The 17,712-nt window shown below is 40.5% G+C and overlaps 2 protein-coding genes across 5 annotated transcripts in view; one reads left to right on the top strand and one right to left on the bottom strand.

The window, feature by feature from the left end:
- Nucleotides 1-784: 784 nt before the first annotated feature.
- Nucleotides 785-8,352, bottom strand: sparcl2 (SPARC-like 2). The gene is made up of 9 exons (XM_051960078.1): nt 7,872-8,352; nt 7,118-7,199; nt 6,452-6,524; nt 5,205-5,316; nt 4,884-5,002; nt 4,643-4,797; nt 3,439-3,551; nt 2,310-2,404; nt 785-1,389 (listed from the first exon to the last, which is right to left on the bottom strand). The coding sequence occupies exons 2-9, from the start codon at nt 7,178-7,180 to the stop codon at nt 1,334-1,336; spliced, it is 786 nt and encodes a 261-aa protein (XP_051816038.1). The 5' UTR covers nt 7,181-7,199; nt 7,872-8,352; the 3' UTR covers nt 785-1,333.
- Nucleotides 8,353-9,901: 1,549 nt separating this feature from the next.
- Nucleotides 9,902-17,712, top strand: part of ccser2a (coiled-coil serine-rich protein 2a) — a 57,435-nt gene continuing 49,624 nt past the window's right edge. For 3 of the 4 annotated variants that reach the window (XM_051960067.1, XM_051960071.1, XM_051960070.1), the window contains exon 1: nt 9,902-10,687. The gene's annotated coding sequence lies outside the window, so the exon portion shown is untranslated. The remainder of the gene's footprint in view (nt 10,688-17,712) is intronic. The other variant, XM_051960066.1, reaches the window with a different exon arrangement.

The following is a 17,712-nucleotide window of genomic DNA, read 5'->3' as shown; positions in this document are numbered from 1 at the left end:
TCCCCCCGCATACCGACGCGAACTGCATCCCTCCAGTGGTCCACTCCACTTTATCCAAAGTTTTTGAAAATCTGATGGAATGAAAACATCTTGTTTTGATATTTATGATGACGCACTGTTATTTTTTTTATTTTTGATGGGGGGAAAACATCTACAGCGAGTCCTCACTGGATCTGAATCTGATATCTGAAATCTCTCCCTCCCTACTTTTTCCAGGGTCTTTCTTTCACCCCCTCACCCTTTAGGCGAGGTAGATTTGAAGGCTAATTAGTCCAGAGAAACCCAGTCGTATCAAGGCGCCCACCGCGGGCCACACATCCCCCCTCATTGATACCAGCAGCCCCACACGGATTCACGCGCAAACAAACAAGATGCAACAAGAGTTTTTAGAGCAGCATGTATTATAGATGGAACGTACACACAAAAAGTCAGACAAGCTTGCATTATGCAAGTTTGTCTGACCTTGGTGGAGGTCAAGTGTTTCATATTCCGCATCGCGCTCAAAGATGCTATTTACAAGGCGGGCTGCGAAGAAAATGTTTTTCAGCATCGACAACCGTCTTTCTTGCCTTTCCTCTCCTCCTCCTCCTGCTGTCTCAGCCGTCCCTTCCCCCCCTTCACTCTCCGTTCTCAGTCTTTCCCTCATTTCTGATCCATTTTTTATGCATTACTCCATTACTCTCAACTCCCATTTACAGTGCATTACCTCCTCCCGTCTTTCACAAACACTTTGTACTTCTCTCTCCTTCCTTCAGTCACTTTGCCTCCCTTCTTTCTCCCCCCCCCCCCACCCCCATCTCTCTCTCCCATCCATTGCATTATGTCACTTTTCTGTACTTCTCCCTTTCACCCCCTTTATTATCTCTTTGTCTCTTCTCTGGTCACGTCATCTCCCTAAGCGTTTCTTCTACCCATATCTGTGTGTCTCATCTAGTTTGTCTTTCTCTTTACATCATGCCGACAGTCTGCACTGCTGTCACCCTCCTTTCTAATTGGTTTTTCAAATCGTGCCATGTTATTTAGTTTCAATATTGCCTATTGTCTCTGCTCTTTTACAGCACAATTGTACAAATGTCAGCAAATGTAATTAACAATTAACGTAATTGGCAGTCAGTCCATCCATCCGGACCTTTAATTGTCCAGTACGAATGTGCAGACAACTAGCAGACTTTCAGATTTGATGATCTCATAAATCACTATATCACAAGCAGCGGAACAGATGAGTGAGCAGTGTGCAGAGATGCAGGCCTGCAGCTGTTAAATCAGGTAACTGTGGTGATGTCAGCTCTGTACACTACAAAAGAGATGCAGGAGTTTGTTGCCGTTTTTCATGTCAGAGGTAGTTCTCTTTGATCGTGGGACACAGCTTGTGGGAACCCATTCTCATCGCTGTGGAGAAAACAAAAAAAAACAAATCATGTTGAAATGCCTTTGAAATAAATGAGGCGAATCAAAAGAACTGTAGACAATTGGATTAACTAACTTGGAAAAAAGCTTTCTTTTATTGCTAAATATTTAAAGAAAAAAGAGCTTTGAAATTATCTTTAGTTGGGAGAAAATGTGTGTAATATTAACAGGGAGCTCCGGGGAAGTAAATAATGGCAATGAAGATTGATTATTATGCAAAACTGAAGACCTAATTATGAAATTTAATCACCATGAAGTACCATTAAGGACTTACAATGATAAAATTGAAATAACTGACAAATTGAATGAAATATTTGCACTTAAAATCGTGTATCTGAACTTATATGTTCAAAATCTGTTATTTTAATGTTTTCCAAAATCAATTTCAAATTCTGTTTTTGCTTTAATAAACTTTGACTTTTGCTGCTCGAGATTTAAATAGTTTACAATGCTGAGTCTAAAATGTAATGAAAACCTTATGAGGACATTTTGAATACCAAGACTGGACTATTTCATTTGTCATAAAGAAAACGACTAAACCTGTAAAAACACTTGACTGTCTCTAAGATTTTGGAACATAATCTGAATACCATCATCAGGGTTATTCCACTGAAGTAAATAAAAGTCAGGATGTCTTGGTTGCCACTACATCTGTTGTTCGTCCACGAACTCTATGAAAGTACAATATTAAACTGCACCTTTTATGAATTTAGTTTAGGGGAAGAGTCCTCCTTGTCTTAGATGAAAATGTCTAGAATGATTGTAAAGCACTTTTGCTTTTTAACTGCAGTGGACTACCTTTACGTTAAGATTTTGTTTACAATAAAAGGAGCTTTAATGCACCTTAATCGGACTATATTTGCGAGAAATTACAGCACAACTGGTAAAAACCTGCGACTAACACATGAATTTGTAGAACCAGTCCTCCGATTGATCCACCAGGCAGGTCGTCCACTCACGCAGGGTCACCTTCCTGTTCTTGTTATGATCGCATGACCTGCAAACACAGCACGACACATGGTGGTCTCATTACAGGCGACAGAGGAATTGCAGAAACGCATGCATTTAATTACATACGTGCACCTGTCACCTGCACACACACGCATGCAAAATGACAAAAAGATGCACCAATACAGTCCAAAGACATATCTATAGGCATGAACACTGCACCGGGGGTCCTCTGCAGCCATTGTCTTTCAGTTCACCGTGCAGCAGCGCTATCTCTGAAGGGTACTCCTTCAATTTGTGTTAAATCCATAAGCAGCGGGAGACACAGTGGGTAATAAACATTATCATTGCTGGGAATGGCTTGACATTGACACAGCCAGCTCTGCTCCCACAAAACCTGTCATTGCAGACTGGCAGAGAAAAGAGGGGGTTGGGTGGGAGTATGGATGGTAGAGATGGAAGGGCGAAAATGAAGGGATTGACAAAAAGAGGGGGGTTGACGATAAATCTGTTTGCAAGAAAGATGAAAGAAGAAGGGGGAAAGAAACGCTCCGGCGTGGAGGAGGAGAAAGTTAACGGAGGGACGGACGTTGTGGTCCTGGGATCGGTGGGGAGGAGGACACAGGAAGAGGGGATTGGCATGGAGGATGAATGGCATGGAAGGCGTGCAGAGAGAACAGCATGGTGGGAGGTGCAGCTCGGTCAGTGCGAAGGCGAAATGTATCGCCGTGTGACATTTTTAACCCTTGGTGTTTCAGTAATTAGCTGAAACATATTTGCAAATGACAGAAGGTTTTAATTATGAGCCTCAGTGTGACCTGAGGTGATTTGAACATGTGAGGAACACTGGTCTTGTCCACTCAGGTGACTGCATGGATTTTATCTACTAATCAAGTATGAAGTCAGAGATGCTCTCGCAGAAAACCACTGACTTCCTGCAGATATTTGCAATCCTTGACATGATTCACGGTCATTAGTTGATGTACGTGACAGTGATGGTGATGGTGGTGTAGCTTCTGATTTAACAGGAAAATAAATCTAGCAGTTTTGTAACAGGAAAGTGCTAATGGATGTAGGACTGACTGGAAGAATGGTGCAGCACAGTGCTCCAGAGGCATCCTCTTATAATGCAGCTTCTTCAGGTCCCTGCGGCTCAACTTGCCATCTTTGTTCTTGTCCAATAAAGTAAATCTTTGCTAGAGAGAGAGAGAAAAACAGAGATAAAAAATATTGGTGGAAGAAACTGTTCAACTTCCCATTTCTTTGCACTTTAAGCTGAATGAAAAATACACTGTTACCCATGTTAGCAGGATGATTGTATGGATTAAAGTGTGGGTCAGACACCAATTTGTTTCTAAAAGACTGAAACATCTCACCAACTATAGGACTGATTGGTATTTAAGATCATCCATGCCATGGAGGATTGATTCTGTCATCAAAAATAAAAGTATGCATAAGATGTATTGGCGTTCTGACTTTGGTTGCATGGAGTTCCTCATGTGGGAATTTAAAAATAGTAAATTTAAATACCGGTAGCTTATTTTAAAATGTGCATAGTATCCTACTGTCAAACTTAGAATGATGCCATTGTCACAGGGTGTTGACATTTTAAATTATTTGATATTTAAGCCATTCTATTGCCTTAGTTGTATACTGTACTTGCAAAACTTATGACTTTCCCACTAGCTTCAGCTATGCACACATTATAATGTAAATGTATGAAGTACAACCATTTCACAACACTGTATATCAGTTTCCAAACCATCAAAATAATGCATGAGCGTTCGTTTAATTCATTTGAGGCCAGCAGGTCAAGGTGGCTGGTAAAAGGATATTAAGTTATCCCTCCATTCACCAGCTTACTGAATAATTTAGTGATTATTGACCAAATCCTATTTATACATGGTGTTCTTGAGAGCCTCTGCCTCTGTCTGTGGAACGTTCACCACAAGCAACACAAGAACTTGCCACTTACAGTAGGTTGTTAACATCGATCAGTCACTAGACAGTCTGTGAAGGCCAGTTTGTATACTAGCGCGGTGATGGTGTCTGGTGTGAAAAACAACTTTATGTTGAGTGTTGGGTTACACTGGAGGTGAAAATGATCCCTTGGTATATTTTTTCTTCCGGCTACAGTTACTTTAGCACTATAGTTTGTTGTGCATATTGATTGGATTTGCATCATCTTTAGCTGAGGTCATCACGGACCATAAATCATGTTTGCTGCTTTACAATTATCTTCTCCTTTCCCGGTCTGTTGCTCAGGTTCACTCGGAGTGTGAGCTACCTGAGCCAGCTGTGTCCTCTGGGTGTGGCTGAGGCAGCTCTGGGGCGGAGCAGAAGGTGGATACGACACCCCCATTCGACTCAGGAGCAGGAACCAGTCCAGGAGACGGTATGGAAACTGGCCTAACTCCTCCTCAGTGCATTTAGTCTTGGGGACTGATCAAGAGGGATAACAGAGCTCGTTTAGAGGGATGCAGAGGAAAGTGTGTGTAGTATCTAATGGTGTGTGTGTGCGTGTTTACCCAGGCAGGGTCCTGTGTGAGCCAGTCCAGTGCGGCGTCTCTTTCTGCAGGCCTCTTTGTGAAGCAAACACTCGTTCCCATAGGTCTTTCCCAGAACACTGCACACTGGTGCCCTCTGCCTGATTGCATGAGCCAGTGCCCACATGCAAAACTAAATGTGAGGATGGAGTAGATGTGCAAATAAACTGCTGTATTTGATGATTTCATGCTGAAATCTAGAAGTCTTTTATGCTTATGATGCACAAGTTCAAAGATAATAAAAGATCAGCTTCATATGAGGGATGCTTTGCTGGTCAAAAACTAAAAAAAAAAAGTGTTTACCCTGGGCAGGACTGAGGACAAACACACTTGGGGATGCGGACTCCATTTTCCTGAACAACTTGGCACCAGGATCCCACTGGAGTGTGGCATTTTAGGAGCTCGCAAAGCTTTTCTGAAACAGGAAACAAAGAATCAATCTATTGTCTACTTTTACAATTGTGTGTTCTTTCTCTGATTACTGGCCTGTTGAGCTTTGGCTGTGAATTTAACATGTTCAAAGTCAACTTTATTGCCAATTCTGCCATATGTACAAGACATAGATGGGATTGAAATGTTGCTTCTCTCAGATCCTGGTGCAAACATGCAAGGCGCAGTCAAAAAACAAGAAAAGACAAAGACACAAAGAAACCAGCAATGCAATGCAGTGGATAGTGCAATAGTGTAGTAAAATACTGCCTGGCTGGTGTGCAAGTACATATTTATAGATGACAGTATAGTATGTTTACAGCTGTAAAAAGCAGTGCATTATATTTAAAAACACTGTGTTGTTGGGACTGTGAGGGGTCGCTGCCATCTTGGTAAAAAGGAAGAATGTTGTTGATGAAAAATCATAAAATTAGTCCAGCTCAGTCTAAAATGTCTCAGAATAGTGGAAAAGCTAAAGTAAAAGACTGATGACAAGACAATGAATGAATGGATGACTAAATGAATGAATGAATGACTAAATGAATGAATGACAACCATTTGGTTTTAATCAGTACTTTTGTTGCAACTCCTGTTCCAAAATTCCACAATATGTAAATGACCCAAAATAGAAAGATATCTATGCAATAAAGGACACATCTTTGAATATTTTTTATAGATTACAGATCAGATCCTCAACACACTTTATGCTATTTTTCAAAACATTTTGCATTAACTAGTTAAAACAAGCTTTCTCTTTCCTTATAAACTGTAAGGTGAGTCACCAAATTTATTATAATTTTCATTTTAATGTGAGTACAATAACTGTATAGATAACTTTCTCTTCATTCTTTTCAATTCATTTATCAACATCAAGTATTTTTGGCAGAAGTTTTTTTCACATTCTTTATGAAACACATGTTCTCTTTGCTTGCTTTTTTCATTTATAGCCCCCTCTGCCAGTTCTGGATGACCAACATGCTTTTTAAATCATATTTTTGATGGTAAAAAATGTTTTCTGCAGTCCATTATGCTGGAAAGAGAGCCAACACCCTTGAGTAATTCTTAGAGATATGCAGCTGAAGCACGGTCATAAATGACATTCCTGTGCTGTAAAGTCTTACCTGGCTCTACTCTACCAATGTACGGCCTCAGAATCTCCTCAGCTTGTCTCTGTCTGCGCTGAGCTCTGCCTCCCTGAAGCACAAACACACACACACTTAGAGTTTTCTGAAAGTTCCTTCTTATGATCCAGAGGATGAAAGGATCCTACGTTTTTATGTCATTCCAGAGCCATCAGAGACATGCACTTAACTCATCTATCACCCTAAAATCACCAGCTTATTATGAAGCTCTTATCTGAATCATCAACAAAACGTCAACTCCCTGAAGCCGGTGCGCTATAAATGATCAAAAACATTGGTATGCATCTATATCACATCCATCTCTGCATATACGCTCCAATTCCAAAACTTAAATTTGCAGAAACTTTGTAGTCAGCGCCAGGTCCACATCTGCCACCAGAGTCGGATCAAATGGGAACCAGGTGAAGCAAAAATACTGGAGCCACACTTTCATAACTGTGGAACTGCTATTTTAATAACACCTACTGCAGAACAAACCTGATGACTGTAGCAGCAAAGTGTCACAAGATAAAATCCAAATGATCTGTAACCTTTAGGACGCTTTGTGCACATCTGGTTGTAGTTTCTAATGCATATTAAAGGGGAAAAAAAGCTCTCATAAGCGTATCTAAATATGAGAATATTAGATTTAGGCAGAGAACTTACCACGGCTGGATGAGACTGAATACTCAGGAGCAGAAACAAGGCAAACATCAGGCTGAGGTTCATGGTTGAGGCATCTGCTGGGCTACAGGGAGGAAGTTTTGGGCTAAATCAAATAATATCTTGCAAGCATAGCCAAAAGAATAGACTGAATATGAAAAATCATGCATATTCATATTAATTGCCGCAGCATGCAAGTCATATCATTTGAGTTCAGTTGAATAGCACAATAAAACACCATGAAACCTTGACTAAACAGCTGTAATATCAGAGCAATTAAGACATTAAAACTAATAAGCTAATTAAAAAACAAACAAAAGCCAACCGACTTAAGAGTAGTCATCATTTTTATACACCCTGATAACAGAAATTCCATCTACAAGTATCAGCATCATCCCTCTTCCTCTATATTTCTTAATATTGATTATATTTGAGTTCAAATCTGAACAAAAAAATCCTCAATTTATCCACTTCATGCTCTGTTAATAAATGCATTTTTTTCGTTCCTCTTTCTGTCGTGCTGTAATTTACTGGCCATTATTCTGTTTCCACTTATCCCCGGTAATGTAACTGAGAAACAAAGCAGCTCATTGAGTCTCAAGAAAAGCCAAAGCAAATCATTTCCCATCACGGAGGAAACTGAGGGTTGAATTACACTGAAAAAACATTCAGCTGAGGAAGTTATTACCGTCTAACAAGTCATTTTCTATCCCCCCTGACTGCTTGGAAAGAAAAAAAGAAAAAACATCTTACTGACCAGGGCCTCTGTCACTCCTTTCTCCTGTTGTTATTCCCTTGTTAGTGTTCTTCTTCTTTTCCTTGTTGGCAGATCCTTTTTTCTCTCCGTCTCGCCGCCTCCTGTGAGACTTTTTAAAGCTTGCTTCAGGGGTCTTTACTTTCTCTTTTCATTTGATCCATGTATTTTTTTAATGTTTGTGCCTTATCTAACCCCTCCTCTGAGCTTTTTCTAGTCTCTGCCTGACTTTGTTTCACATTAGCTCCCTGCTGATTGCGACTGAGTGGACAGGTATCTGAATTAGTTTAGGGCATTGTGCGGCTGAATGTTGTTGTTGTACAGAAGATCTGAGAGGCAGAGAGGGAGGATGAGGCTTTTGTTAGGTGGAGTGGTTCTCATTGAAGTTGGCACTGGTCCACAGAATGATTTACAAGCCAGTCAGAGCATATGGTCACACCTTTTTTTTTACTCTTTCTCATATACTGAAAAATCCCTTTGTGGTTTAAACACACGCCCAAGGAGACACATATTAAAGGAAAACAGTATGAATATGTGCAGAGAAGAGGGCACTACTGAAAACATTAACTGCTAAATTGAGCAGTTATAAGTGAAGGCTGCTCTCTAGTGGTTATAATGGTCAATAACAGCTTTACTTGTTCAAATTCAAAGGTTTAAGTCAAATGATTTGTCGTTCTTTTTGCTTTCTCTAATAAAGCCCATAATTTGTGAGTTATTTTGGACTTTTTTTGATGCAGTTACCTCTTAAAATATTTAACAAAACTGTGGTTGACACATCCTCCCCGAGCAAACTAATCTTGATGTACGGAAAAAGAACTGAATAATAAATTAGGAAGAAAACACAGCACAATATAACACAACACAACAAAGAGCATTAAAAATTTATTAACTAAAAAACAATTAAAGAAAGACATCACTAAAGAAAAAATGTTAGGTCAACATATAATTGAGGGAGTTTTGAATGAGCTATATCTTGCATGCATAAATGTTTTTGTTCATTATGATCATCCATTCTCTCTGTCTACACCGCTTTATCCTCATTAGGGTCATGGGGGGTGCTGGAGCCTATCCCAGCTGACTCGGGCGAAGGCAGGGGACACCCTGGACAGGTCACCAGTCTGTCACAGGGCTACATATACAGACAAACAATCACACTCACATTCACACCTACGGGCAATTTAGAGTTATCAATTAACCTCAGCATATTTTTGGACTGTGGGAGGAAGCCGGAGTACCCGGAGAAAACTGCTTTTTTCTTTTACTTTTTCAAAATTAGATTTAAGCTTTATAATGACAAACATAAAATCTAAAACTCATGCTGTATCAATACACAGATTGACTCAACTGGAGTAGAGTGCTTTTTAATATGGCACCATCTGCAAAGGGTTTATTAATCTAAGACTAATGGATTTATCAGTATTAAAGAAACCATTCTATTTATAATGCTTTACAAATTATTGAAGAAAGATTGTTAAAATTCCTCTGACTGTTTATAAAATCATGAATCATCCATTTTTTAAAATCTTTAAATTCAGATTATAGCTGACTAAAAAGGAAAACCCTTTTTTGGTAATTCACCAAACAGAGATGGTTGAGCATCGAGCAGAAGGCCTCTGGTGATTTGAGACGGAATACACCCACTGTTATTCTGGGATCATGTGTCTGTATATGACATTAAATCTATGTGACCTTTTTTTTAACTTCATCAAATCCCTTTTCAGTAACACATTAGCAGCTGTTTTGGGACATTTAATGTTTTCCTTGATAAGACACTCATTGCAAAACTTAACTGCCCCGATTCATCAGTTGACCCATGTGATCTCTCTCATATTTGCATAGATTTCAAGTAAGTTCAATACAAAAACAACATAATAACAGTCTTGAAATCCAGTTATTGCTTTCAGGGTATGCGCACCAGAGGAAGAATTTTTTTTGCCCCATGTTTGGCCCCCTGTAGGAGCATTTCTACAGACTCCCCTGTTGCACAGATTTAACGCAACCCTTCTTATCTACGGCTCATCGTAGTCTGACGTCACACCAGCAATTAGCTTGACGGCTGTAGTTTAGGAGCTGTTAGCTTTCCTGAATAAAGCTGCTCTGTAATAAAAACACACATCCTTCCAAACGAGTTAGAGAGATATTACGCGTACACACGTGTGAAAGGAAGGACTCGCCAGCTTAGCACGCAATGTGACCCTTTGAGACCCAGGTGACACCGAGTCGCTCCGCCCCGCTGGAAGAGAAGGATGTCGGAATGACGAGCTGCTGTGAGTCGGTCTGAGCTCCAGCACCGTGTGATTCCCCTCCGCTGTTAGTTTATTTACACCAGCTGCCGTTCTGTTTCGCCTGGGGATTTTTTTTTTTAAAACATCATTTATCACGTTTTAATTCTATATAGTTACGCCGTGGCTTTTACGGACCGCCCTATTTTTTTTTCAATCGACACCGCTTCGGAATCATCAGTTGTTGACACTGTCAGTGTAACTATCGGCTCAGTGCTGCTGGTAGCTTCGGGCTATTTTTAACGGCAAACTGGAGACTACTTCATGGAAAAGCGTGTTATTTTCAGCATCTCTTTCGCGCTTGCTTCCCACTTATTTTTCGACAGTCAATGCAGGCTTGTTAATTTGTGCACTACAATACACAGTTGGTGGTACATCAAGCGAGAAGCTTGTCATTGAACTTGTGTTATGACTACAGGCTACAAGCTAACTTTCATCAACGGAAAAGCTTTACAACATGCCGGTTTATTCTGCAAGACAACCAACAACTGGACCCAACAGTGAGGCTGCAAATATGCTTTTAACGGCATAACTTAGGTAAGTGCCACCACACTGTACATCATCATAAATATGATTGTCAAGTGATGTGGAAACAGTGAAATCTGTGTTTGCAGTGTTGCCTCTGTTTACATGCTTGACTAATATCTAACCCTAAATGAGTCTCTGTTGAAGCTGTCAGTGGTCTTCCTCTGTGCTGCCCAGTGAGCCAGAAGAGGCCATGTTTCCTACTACCACCCCCCTCAGTCATATCATGCCCACTGTACCATGAATGAGGATGAGCGGGCCTTTATGTAATATACATATAAAAAGAATAGCATTTCAGGACAGAAATCGTACACAGCTGATTCTGAGAAACTGGTGCCTCACGCTGTTTTCTGTATGCCTCAACACTTGAAGGGAACTCTATCTTCCTCTGAGATGTGTCGCTCGTGCACATGTCAGGACTAAAGGGTAACTGAAGATGACTCACACGCCGTCATAAAGTTACATCCAGCAGCAGACAAGAGTTCAAATTTAACCTCGGTTTTTATGCCATGCAGTGCAGCCTCGCAGATATTCATATTTTTATACCCCGACTGAAGTTGCTGTCAGTCAAATCTTTCACCGTGGTGTCTGTTTACCATTTTTAGGCCGCGCTCTATTACAGCCCAGACAGTGTAAAGCGCCATGGCATCAGAGCGCCAAAGCACATTAGGATAAGTCATGACCGATTGGCCTTAGTGTAAGTGAGATGGACGCTCCTCTGGTTTCTCCAGCGTTAGGGTGGGGTTGTGTACACGCACACACATGCATGCACATCCATGTGTGTGTTCCCCGTGCACCTGTTGGCGAGGGTCCTGGAGCGCCACCTTGGCTGAGGGTGTGTTTACAATCTGGATCCTCCCAACAACAGCTGAATGTCTACGCTGTGCACCTGCCTGCTGAAGACCACCCAAACTTCGGTTCATTGCATGAGGGTTTTTCCAGACAGTGTGCGTGTGTCTGTCAGCGTCAGCCTACTTTGTAATGTAGCGATGTGAGAAAACATGCATTATACCACAGTGCTACAATAGCCGGAGTCACTGTAGGGTCCATGAAGGGCAACCTTGAGACAGATAAGATGTTAAGAAGTGCTCACATAATCCTGAAAGTGAGTGTTCACAGCACAGAAAAGTGCTGTCATTTATCTGCCAATGCCAGGAATCACAGATGAAGGATGAAGGAGTCAGCATAGAGTAAGGTGATAGTAAAACAACTCCTCACATTATTATCAGATGTGAGCTGTCTACTTGCTGCATGTCGGTGTTTCTCTCTAATCTCATATATTGAAGCAAAGCAGACATGAATATCTGTTTGTACTTGTTCACCCCTGTTGATTATGATTAGAAAATCAAAGGAGAAACTGATAGCAGAGTACTTAAAATGCCCCCGAAATGAGGTGATTCCGTGTAACACATTGTGGTTTCAGTTTTGTGTGTGTCTCCGTGTGTGTTGTGGTGTTGTGCTCAGAACCGAGCGACTTGATTTGACTTTGACTTTCCTCTGATCCTCCTTGCCCTCTTCTCCCTCTGTATGTGGCCTATCATTAGGGCTATACTTAGCTACGCTTATCAGTTCTATCATTGCCTCGGTAAGACCACAGATGTTTAAAGGCTTGGAATAGCTTAGTACATGGTAGAGTACAGACATAGGATATCAGATGCACAGACACAGAGCCGGGGTCAGAAATTGAGCCGAAGTACCCTTCAAAGATCAGGAAATGCCCTTGGAATAAAAAAATATTCACAGGTAAATTCATTGCATCTTCTCTCATTCACCTTGATTGGTTGTTTATGTGTCTGTGGGATGACTGTAGATTTGTTTTAGTCTTTGACTAGAGTAGATTGTTTGTATCACTCAGAGAAATTTGCAAGGCAGCAATTAAAATGTTAATGCAATTACATGAAACATATACCAAAAACATAATGAGAAAAGAGAATTGACAGATGATAAAAAAAATAGCATGGTAAAGTCAGAAAACAAAACACTATTTCTCCTTCTCCAATATATATAAGTTGATGTCTCACAAATTTAGACAGCTTCTTAAAAAGTATCAGTGTTGATAATTTCCTTCGTGCACATTTGAAAAGCAGTAATAATGCCAGTTGAATGTGTTTGCCAGTGGAAGAGCCTCCTCTGTTCTTTTGCTCTGAATAGTGTGTTTACACAGGTGTCATTATGAGCACAATGCAGGGTGGTGGCAGCAGGTGGCTGTCTGTGCTGGCTGGATGATGGCATTTATTGTCAAGATATTGACTTTACATGGCAGAGGGGCTTGTTTCCCACCGCACACTTTGCCGCTTGTCTTACTTGGATTGTAACGGAAAACATTAACGATGGCTGTTTTCTATTTGTTCGTCTCTTTAAGTCAGTGGGCCTTAAAAATAATGACTTCATTTAAATTGCTGTTCCGTGACTGGCCAGTGAAAAGCCAAAGTATTGTCTATTGCAATAATCTTCATGCCTGATCCTCATGGTTGGTTGACTTTAATGTTCCTCCAGCTGCTGGAAGCAGATGTAAAACTGAAACTCATGTGTACAAACACCAACTTTATCAATCCAGGAAATCTGTCAGTTGTTACTACCACCTCTTAAATGTGTTTACACTCAAAGCAGAGCATCATTCATGAAATCCATCATGCATTAGCATGAACACCTGTAACTCTGTCTTATTGGACTGTAAATCTGCCTGCCTGAAGACACAGTCACCCATTAGAATTTGTGTGCGAGTGCAAAGACATAAATCTTCTTTTGACTGTAATTGTTTGGATCACAAGGTGTCCGGAACTGAGGAGGTCTCATCACAAGCTAAATGTTGCATACTGAGCGGTTCGGGGCGAGAATACGCATCATTACACCCCTAATCTTGATATATGACAGTCATCAGTTTTGCTGAAGCACAATAATATGCATGTTGTAACGCTCCTATTACTCATGGCGCAGAATGACAGGTGTTTTCACTTTCAATGACGAGATGACACACTGTCTGCACAATATCAGAGGCCTAATTAGCTCTAAGTGTGAGTGTGAGTGTGTTAAGTGACGTAAATGAGAAAAAAGAATCATGTGTAAGCAGATAAGGGATAGCCTGTACATCATAGATTTATTTCCTGTCATTGCAGTCATTATTTTTCTGTTGCCTGTACAGCATGATAGAACTGCATGCTGTTCCTATATTGAGAACAGAAACAGGGCATATCCAGTTTATGCCTCATCAGGTGTCATGTGGCTCATATCCATTTATGGGCTTATATAGCCCTCCGTCATCCACTTACTCTGTATTTCCTGTTAGCATCAAGTGCCATATCCAGTATTTAGCTTTCACCACGACAAGTCACAAGGGCACTCTCTATAAAACCTCCCTATAAGTGTCCTTCAGTAATCCTTCAAGGCTTTGAGTCATGAGATATTACGGAGTCTTTATGTCTCCGGGATCAGACATTGAACATGCGCTGGAGACTGTGTGCTCTATTGTGAGGTTGAAAGTTTGCTTTTAGCTTGTCTGCACAAACACTGCTGAGTCATTCTCCATCGTCATATGGGACCTGCTTCAATTTGCAAGCATCTGCTCGAAACAGGCCTTTTTCTCCGACGTGATGGCTTGTTTCCAGAGCGGTGCTAAGTTGCAGTAATAAAAGGTGTCTGAGTGTCTTTGTACTCATGTTACTGAACTGGTTTCATTTGGCACATTGCCTCTTTCTGACTGCCATATCATTTAAATGGAAAAGTTCATTTCACCTCACGTAGTATTACTTTACATACTGTTTTTCTTGTTTTGAGACTGTAGTAACATATAACTCACTACTGTCCTTTTCAAAGGCAAAAACAAATGCTGACCTAAATGTTGGTCTATGAAGTCACCTGCACAGACATCAATGTGATATTCAAATACTGTGTTTGCATGGCCGGCTCAACCGCAGCTTCGTTTAGCATCAGCACATAATGGACTTCATTGTGTTTTGCTGCCTTTCTGTGTCCAAAGCAGTTTACACAGCAGGGGTATGCACAAGTGTGAGTATCAAGTGCATTTATCGCAGAAGGCTCTTGAGATGAATGGAAGTGTTACGCTTTTATCCCGGGCACTTTTTCAGTTAGGCTCCCCTCTAGTTTCATCAGTTGACCTAATAGCTTCAGAGCCTGTGAAGAAGTGGACACAAAGGCATGGCGTTTGATGGACATTAACCACCAACTGTGGCCTGATTCGATGTGAGGAAGCCTTGTTCTCCCTGGCCTCATGTGAGAGACTTGTTTGCAAACTAGTATGTAAAAATGTGCTGCCTAAGGAAACAGTAGAGATTGGGGGAAGTGTGATAGACTGACTGGAAAAGAAGGAGGCACAGGGAAGAGGGGCAAAGAGGAAGCTGACCTAATAGCCGTGCATTGTCCATTCACAGAGGATAACCCCCACAGGAATACCATTTATTAAAAATACAGCTTAGTATTTTGCCTCATGTGTCACATTCACAGCCTTTACACTCGACACGTGTCATGGAATACGTTATTTTCAGATACAAAAGCCACATCTGTCACCTGTCGTGGCTACCCTGCGTTTTGTATTGCCCCATGTAGCAGTAAGGAGTAGTGTTTGCGTAGGCTACATCAAAACAAATGTCCAATAAACAGAGCAGTGTTTAGATAAGCTTCAGATGAACTCGCATGTCGGTGTGTAGAATGTTGATACAACAGAGGAAGTGATGTCATTGTTGAGTGCAGCCCGGAGGTTGCTGAAATACATATTGCATGTAATAAATTCTGCAGTACTGTATCAATGTGTGTGCATTTTTATTTATAAGTCACGTGAGAAAAAACACCTTTAAAGGAGTTTTCTTTAAATGCTCAATCCATGTCTGTGTTTTTTACGATTGAAGATTTAATTTAAATGCAATATTATGCTTCTTAGAAATGCTGTCGCGCTTCATTAATGTTGCTTAAAGCTTTGATGCAAGCCCCCTTGATATCATGTCAGACATCATACAGAGATACTAACTACACAATCTAAATAACAGATCTTAAAGTATGCTTTTGCAACCAGACTTCCCCTGTGCTGGAGATAATTTCAGCTTAGCAAGTAACATTAATGTGATGTTTTCCTCTGGATTCAGTGCTGCAGTTAAAGATTTAGTAAGTGATCCCGCTTATCCACTTTCCCACTGGCAGGGCGGAGTTCCTTCATGGTCATATTGCTTGACTCTGATTTGTTAGTCTAATCACAATTGGTAGAAGTGGTTGATTAATTTGTTCATTGTCTCCTTAACAATTTGCTTGATTAATCAGTCAGTTGTTTGATCTGTAAAATGTCAGTAAATAGTGAGAAAATGTCAATCAAGGATTTTCATAGCCTTAAATGATGTCATCAAACACCCTAATCTGTCTATAACCCATAGATATTCAGTTTACTGCTATAAAAGAGGAAAGAAACCAGAACATATTCAAATTTCAGAAACTGAAATTTAGAGAATTTAGATTTTTTTCCCCCTAAGCAGCTACTGAAACCAAGAGTTGGTGATTTATTTAATAATTGAAAATTAATGGGTTATTGGTTGCAGTTTGCTCTCTTTAGAAAGTGAATGTGGTTGCCACTAAAAATAAGCAGCAGATCAAAATTAACTGCTGATGAGATTTAGCTTAAAAAAAAACAAGCAAAAAACCCACAATTGCATGATTGCTACACACATTCATTAAGACACAAATATTTTTTATTCTATTTAGAGAAGTTGCAGAAGCTGTGCATATTGTTATTTTTGCTTTGAATTTTCTTTGCACACTGGTGGTTCAGCCATTGCACCATGAAGAGAGTTTTTTCAGCTAAATTAGTAATGCTAAAAGCTTCAGTCGAGGCCAACTGGGCTGCTCTTGTTGGTTCTTCTTCAATTCTGAAAAACTACCATGACCCAGATGACGATAAATCTGGACAGACTAAATTAAAGTATGTTATTGGTGGCCTGGAGGTAGATTTATTTAATGTGCCACCTGTGTGATCGGACAGTAACATAGTATTCTGTGGTGTATCTAATGTTTTATTACTCTTCAAAAAGAAAACTTAGCCTCAGGCTGCTATCCACCTTTCGTTTGGCTCCCATCTACATAAACAGCTGTAATGACCTTGCTGACAGTGATTGACATCTGTGCTGTTGCTTGGTGATGCTTGTCAGCCTTTCTGGCTCTTGCAGCAAATCAGAAAGTGAGAATTAAATGGGACTGTCAAATGCACTGCAGTCATCTCACATTGTGGTTCAAGTGAAGGTCAGGGAAGAGACAGCGACATGTCTGTCTCTGCATGCCAGACACGTACGCTAAGAACTGAAAGATACGGTGAAATGTGATGATAGTGATGTGAGGTGTGGGCTGCCATAGCAATGAAGGGAATTAGATTTATTTAAGGGCCACCAAGAATTCCGCCTCTCATCATCACACCTCAGAAGGAGCACAGCAGAGTTCTCCTTCTGGATGAGTCAGGGCGGATTATGAAAACCTTTTAAGTGTCGTGACTAGTCGGTAGTATGACTCACTTTGGGTTAGACTTTTGCTAAGTTTGTAAAGTGTAGTGTTAATGTCACAGCAAAAAAAAAAAAAAAAAGGAAACTGTTTGCCATTAAAAGTTGATGGAATATATTCCATGGTGGAATATATTTCTCCCTAGAATAAGCTTTCCGAATCGTCCAATTTGCAACACCATTGTAATGACGCAGTTGTAGAACAGCTGATTTGATTGAGGCATTTAATAGAAGCATTACATGAAACGGCATTAGGCTTAATTAGTCTTAAGAAACCTTGTGTTTTAGCTTTCAGTTCCACTGCTGGGATAATGAGCGCTGCTTCACACTCCATGCTGTGATTTATCAAGGCATGTGACAACAGGAGACGTTGAGGAACTGGCAATGCTCATATGGTTTTACTGCCGGCACTTAACAGAAAACGCTTGACTGAGTGGAACCGGTATGCTGTCAGCCATGAAATGAGCAAGGGGGAAATTAAATTCACACCGAATGTTTACGAGAACCACAACAAATTCGTCTTTATTGGAGTCACTTTTTATGTGCGGT

The sequence above is a fragment of the Acanthochromis polyacanthus genome, chromosome 15, assembly GCF_021347895.1.
Source record: "Acanthochromis polyacanthus isolate Apoly-LR-REF ecotype Palm Island chromosome 15, KAUST_Apoly_ChrSc, whole genome shotgun sequence".
In the NCBI taxonomy this organism is placed as follows: Eukaryota; Metazoa; Chordata; class Actinopteri; family Pomacentridae; genus Acanthochromis; species Acanthochromis polyacanthus.
This window is presented reverse-complemented; position numbering and strand designations above follow the sequence as displayed.

Excerpts from the sequence above, each read along its gene's own strand:
- sparcl2 (XM_051960078.1), bottom strand. The coding sequence starts at position 7,180 with ATGAACCTCAGCCTGATGTTTGCCTTGTTTCTGCTCCTGAGTATTCAG. Across the intron at positions 4,798-4,883 it reads TCACACAGGACCCTGCCTGG|TCCCCAAGACTAAATGCACT; the intron begins GTAAACACGCAC and ends CCTCTTGATCAG. Across the intron at positions 2,405-3,438 it reads TGTGCTGCACCATTCTTCCA|GTCATGCGATCATAACAAGA; the intron begins GTCAGTCCTACA and ends CTGTGTTTGCAG.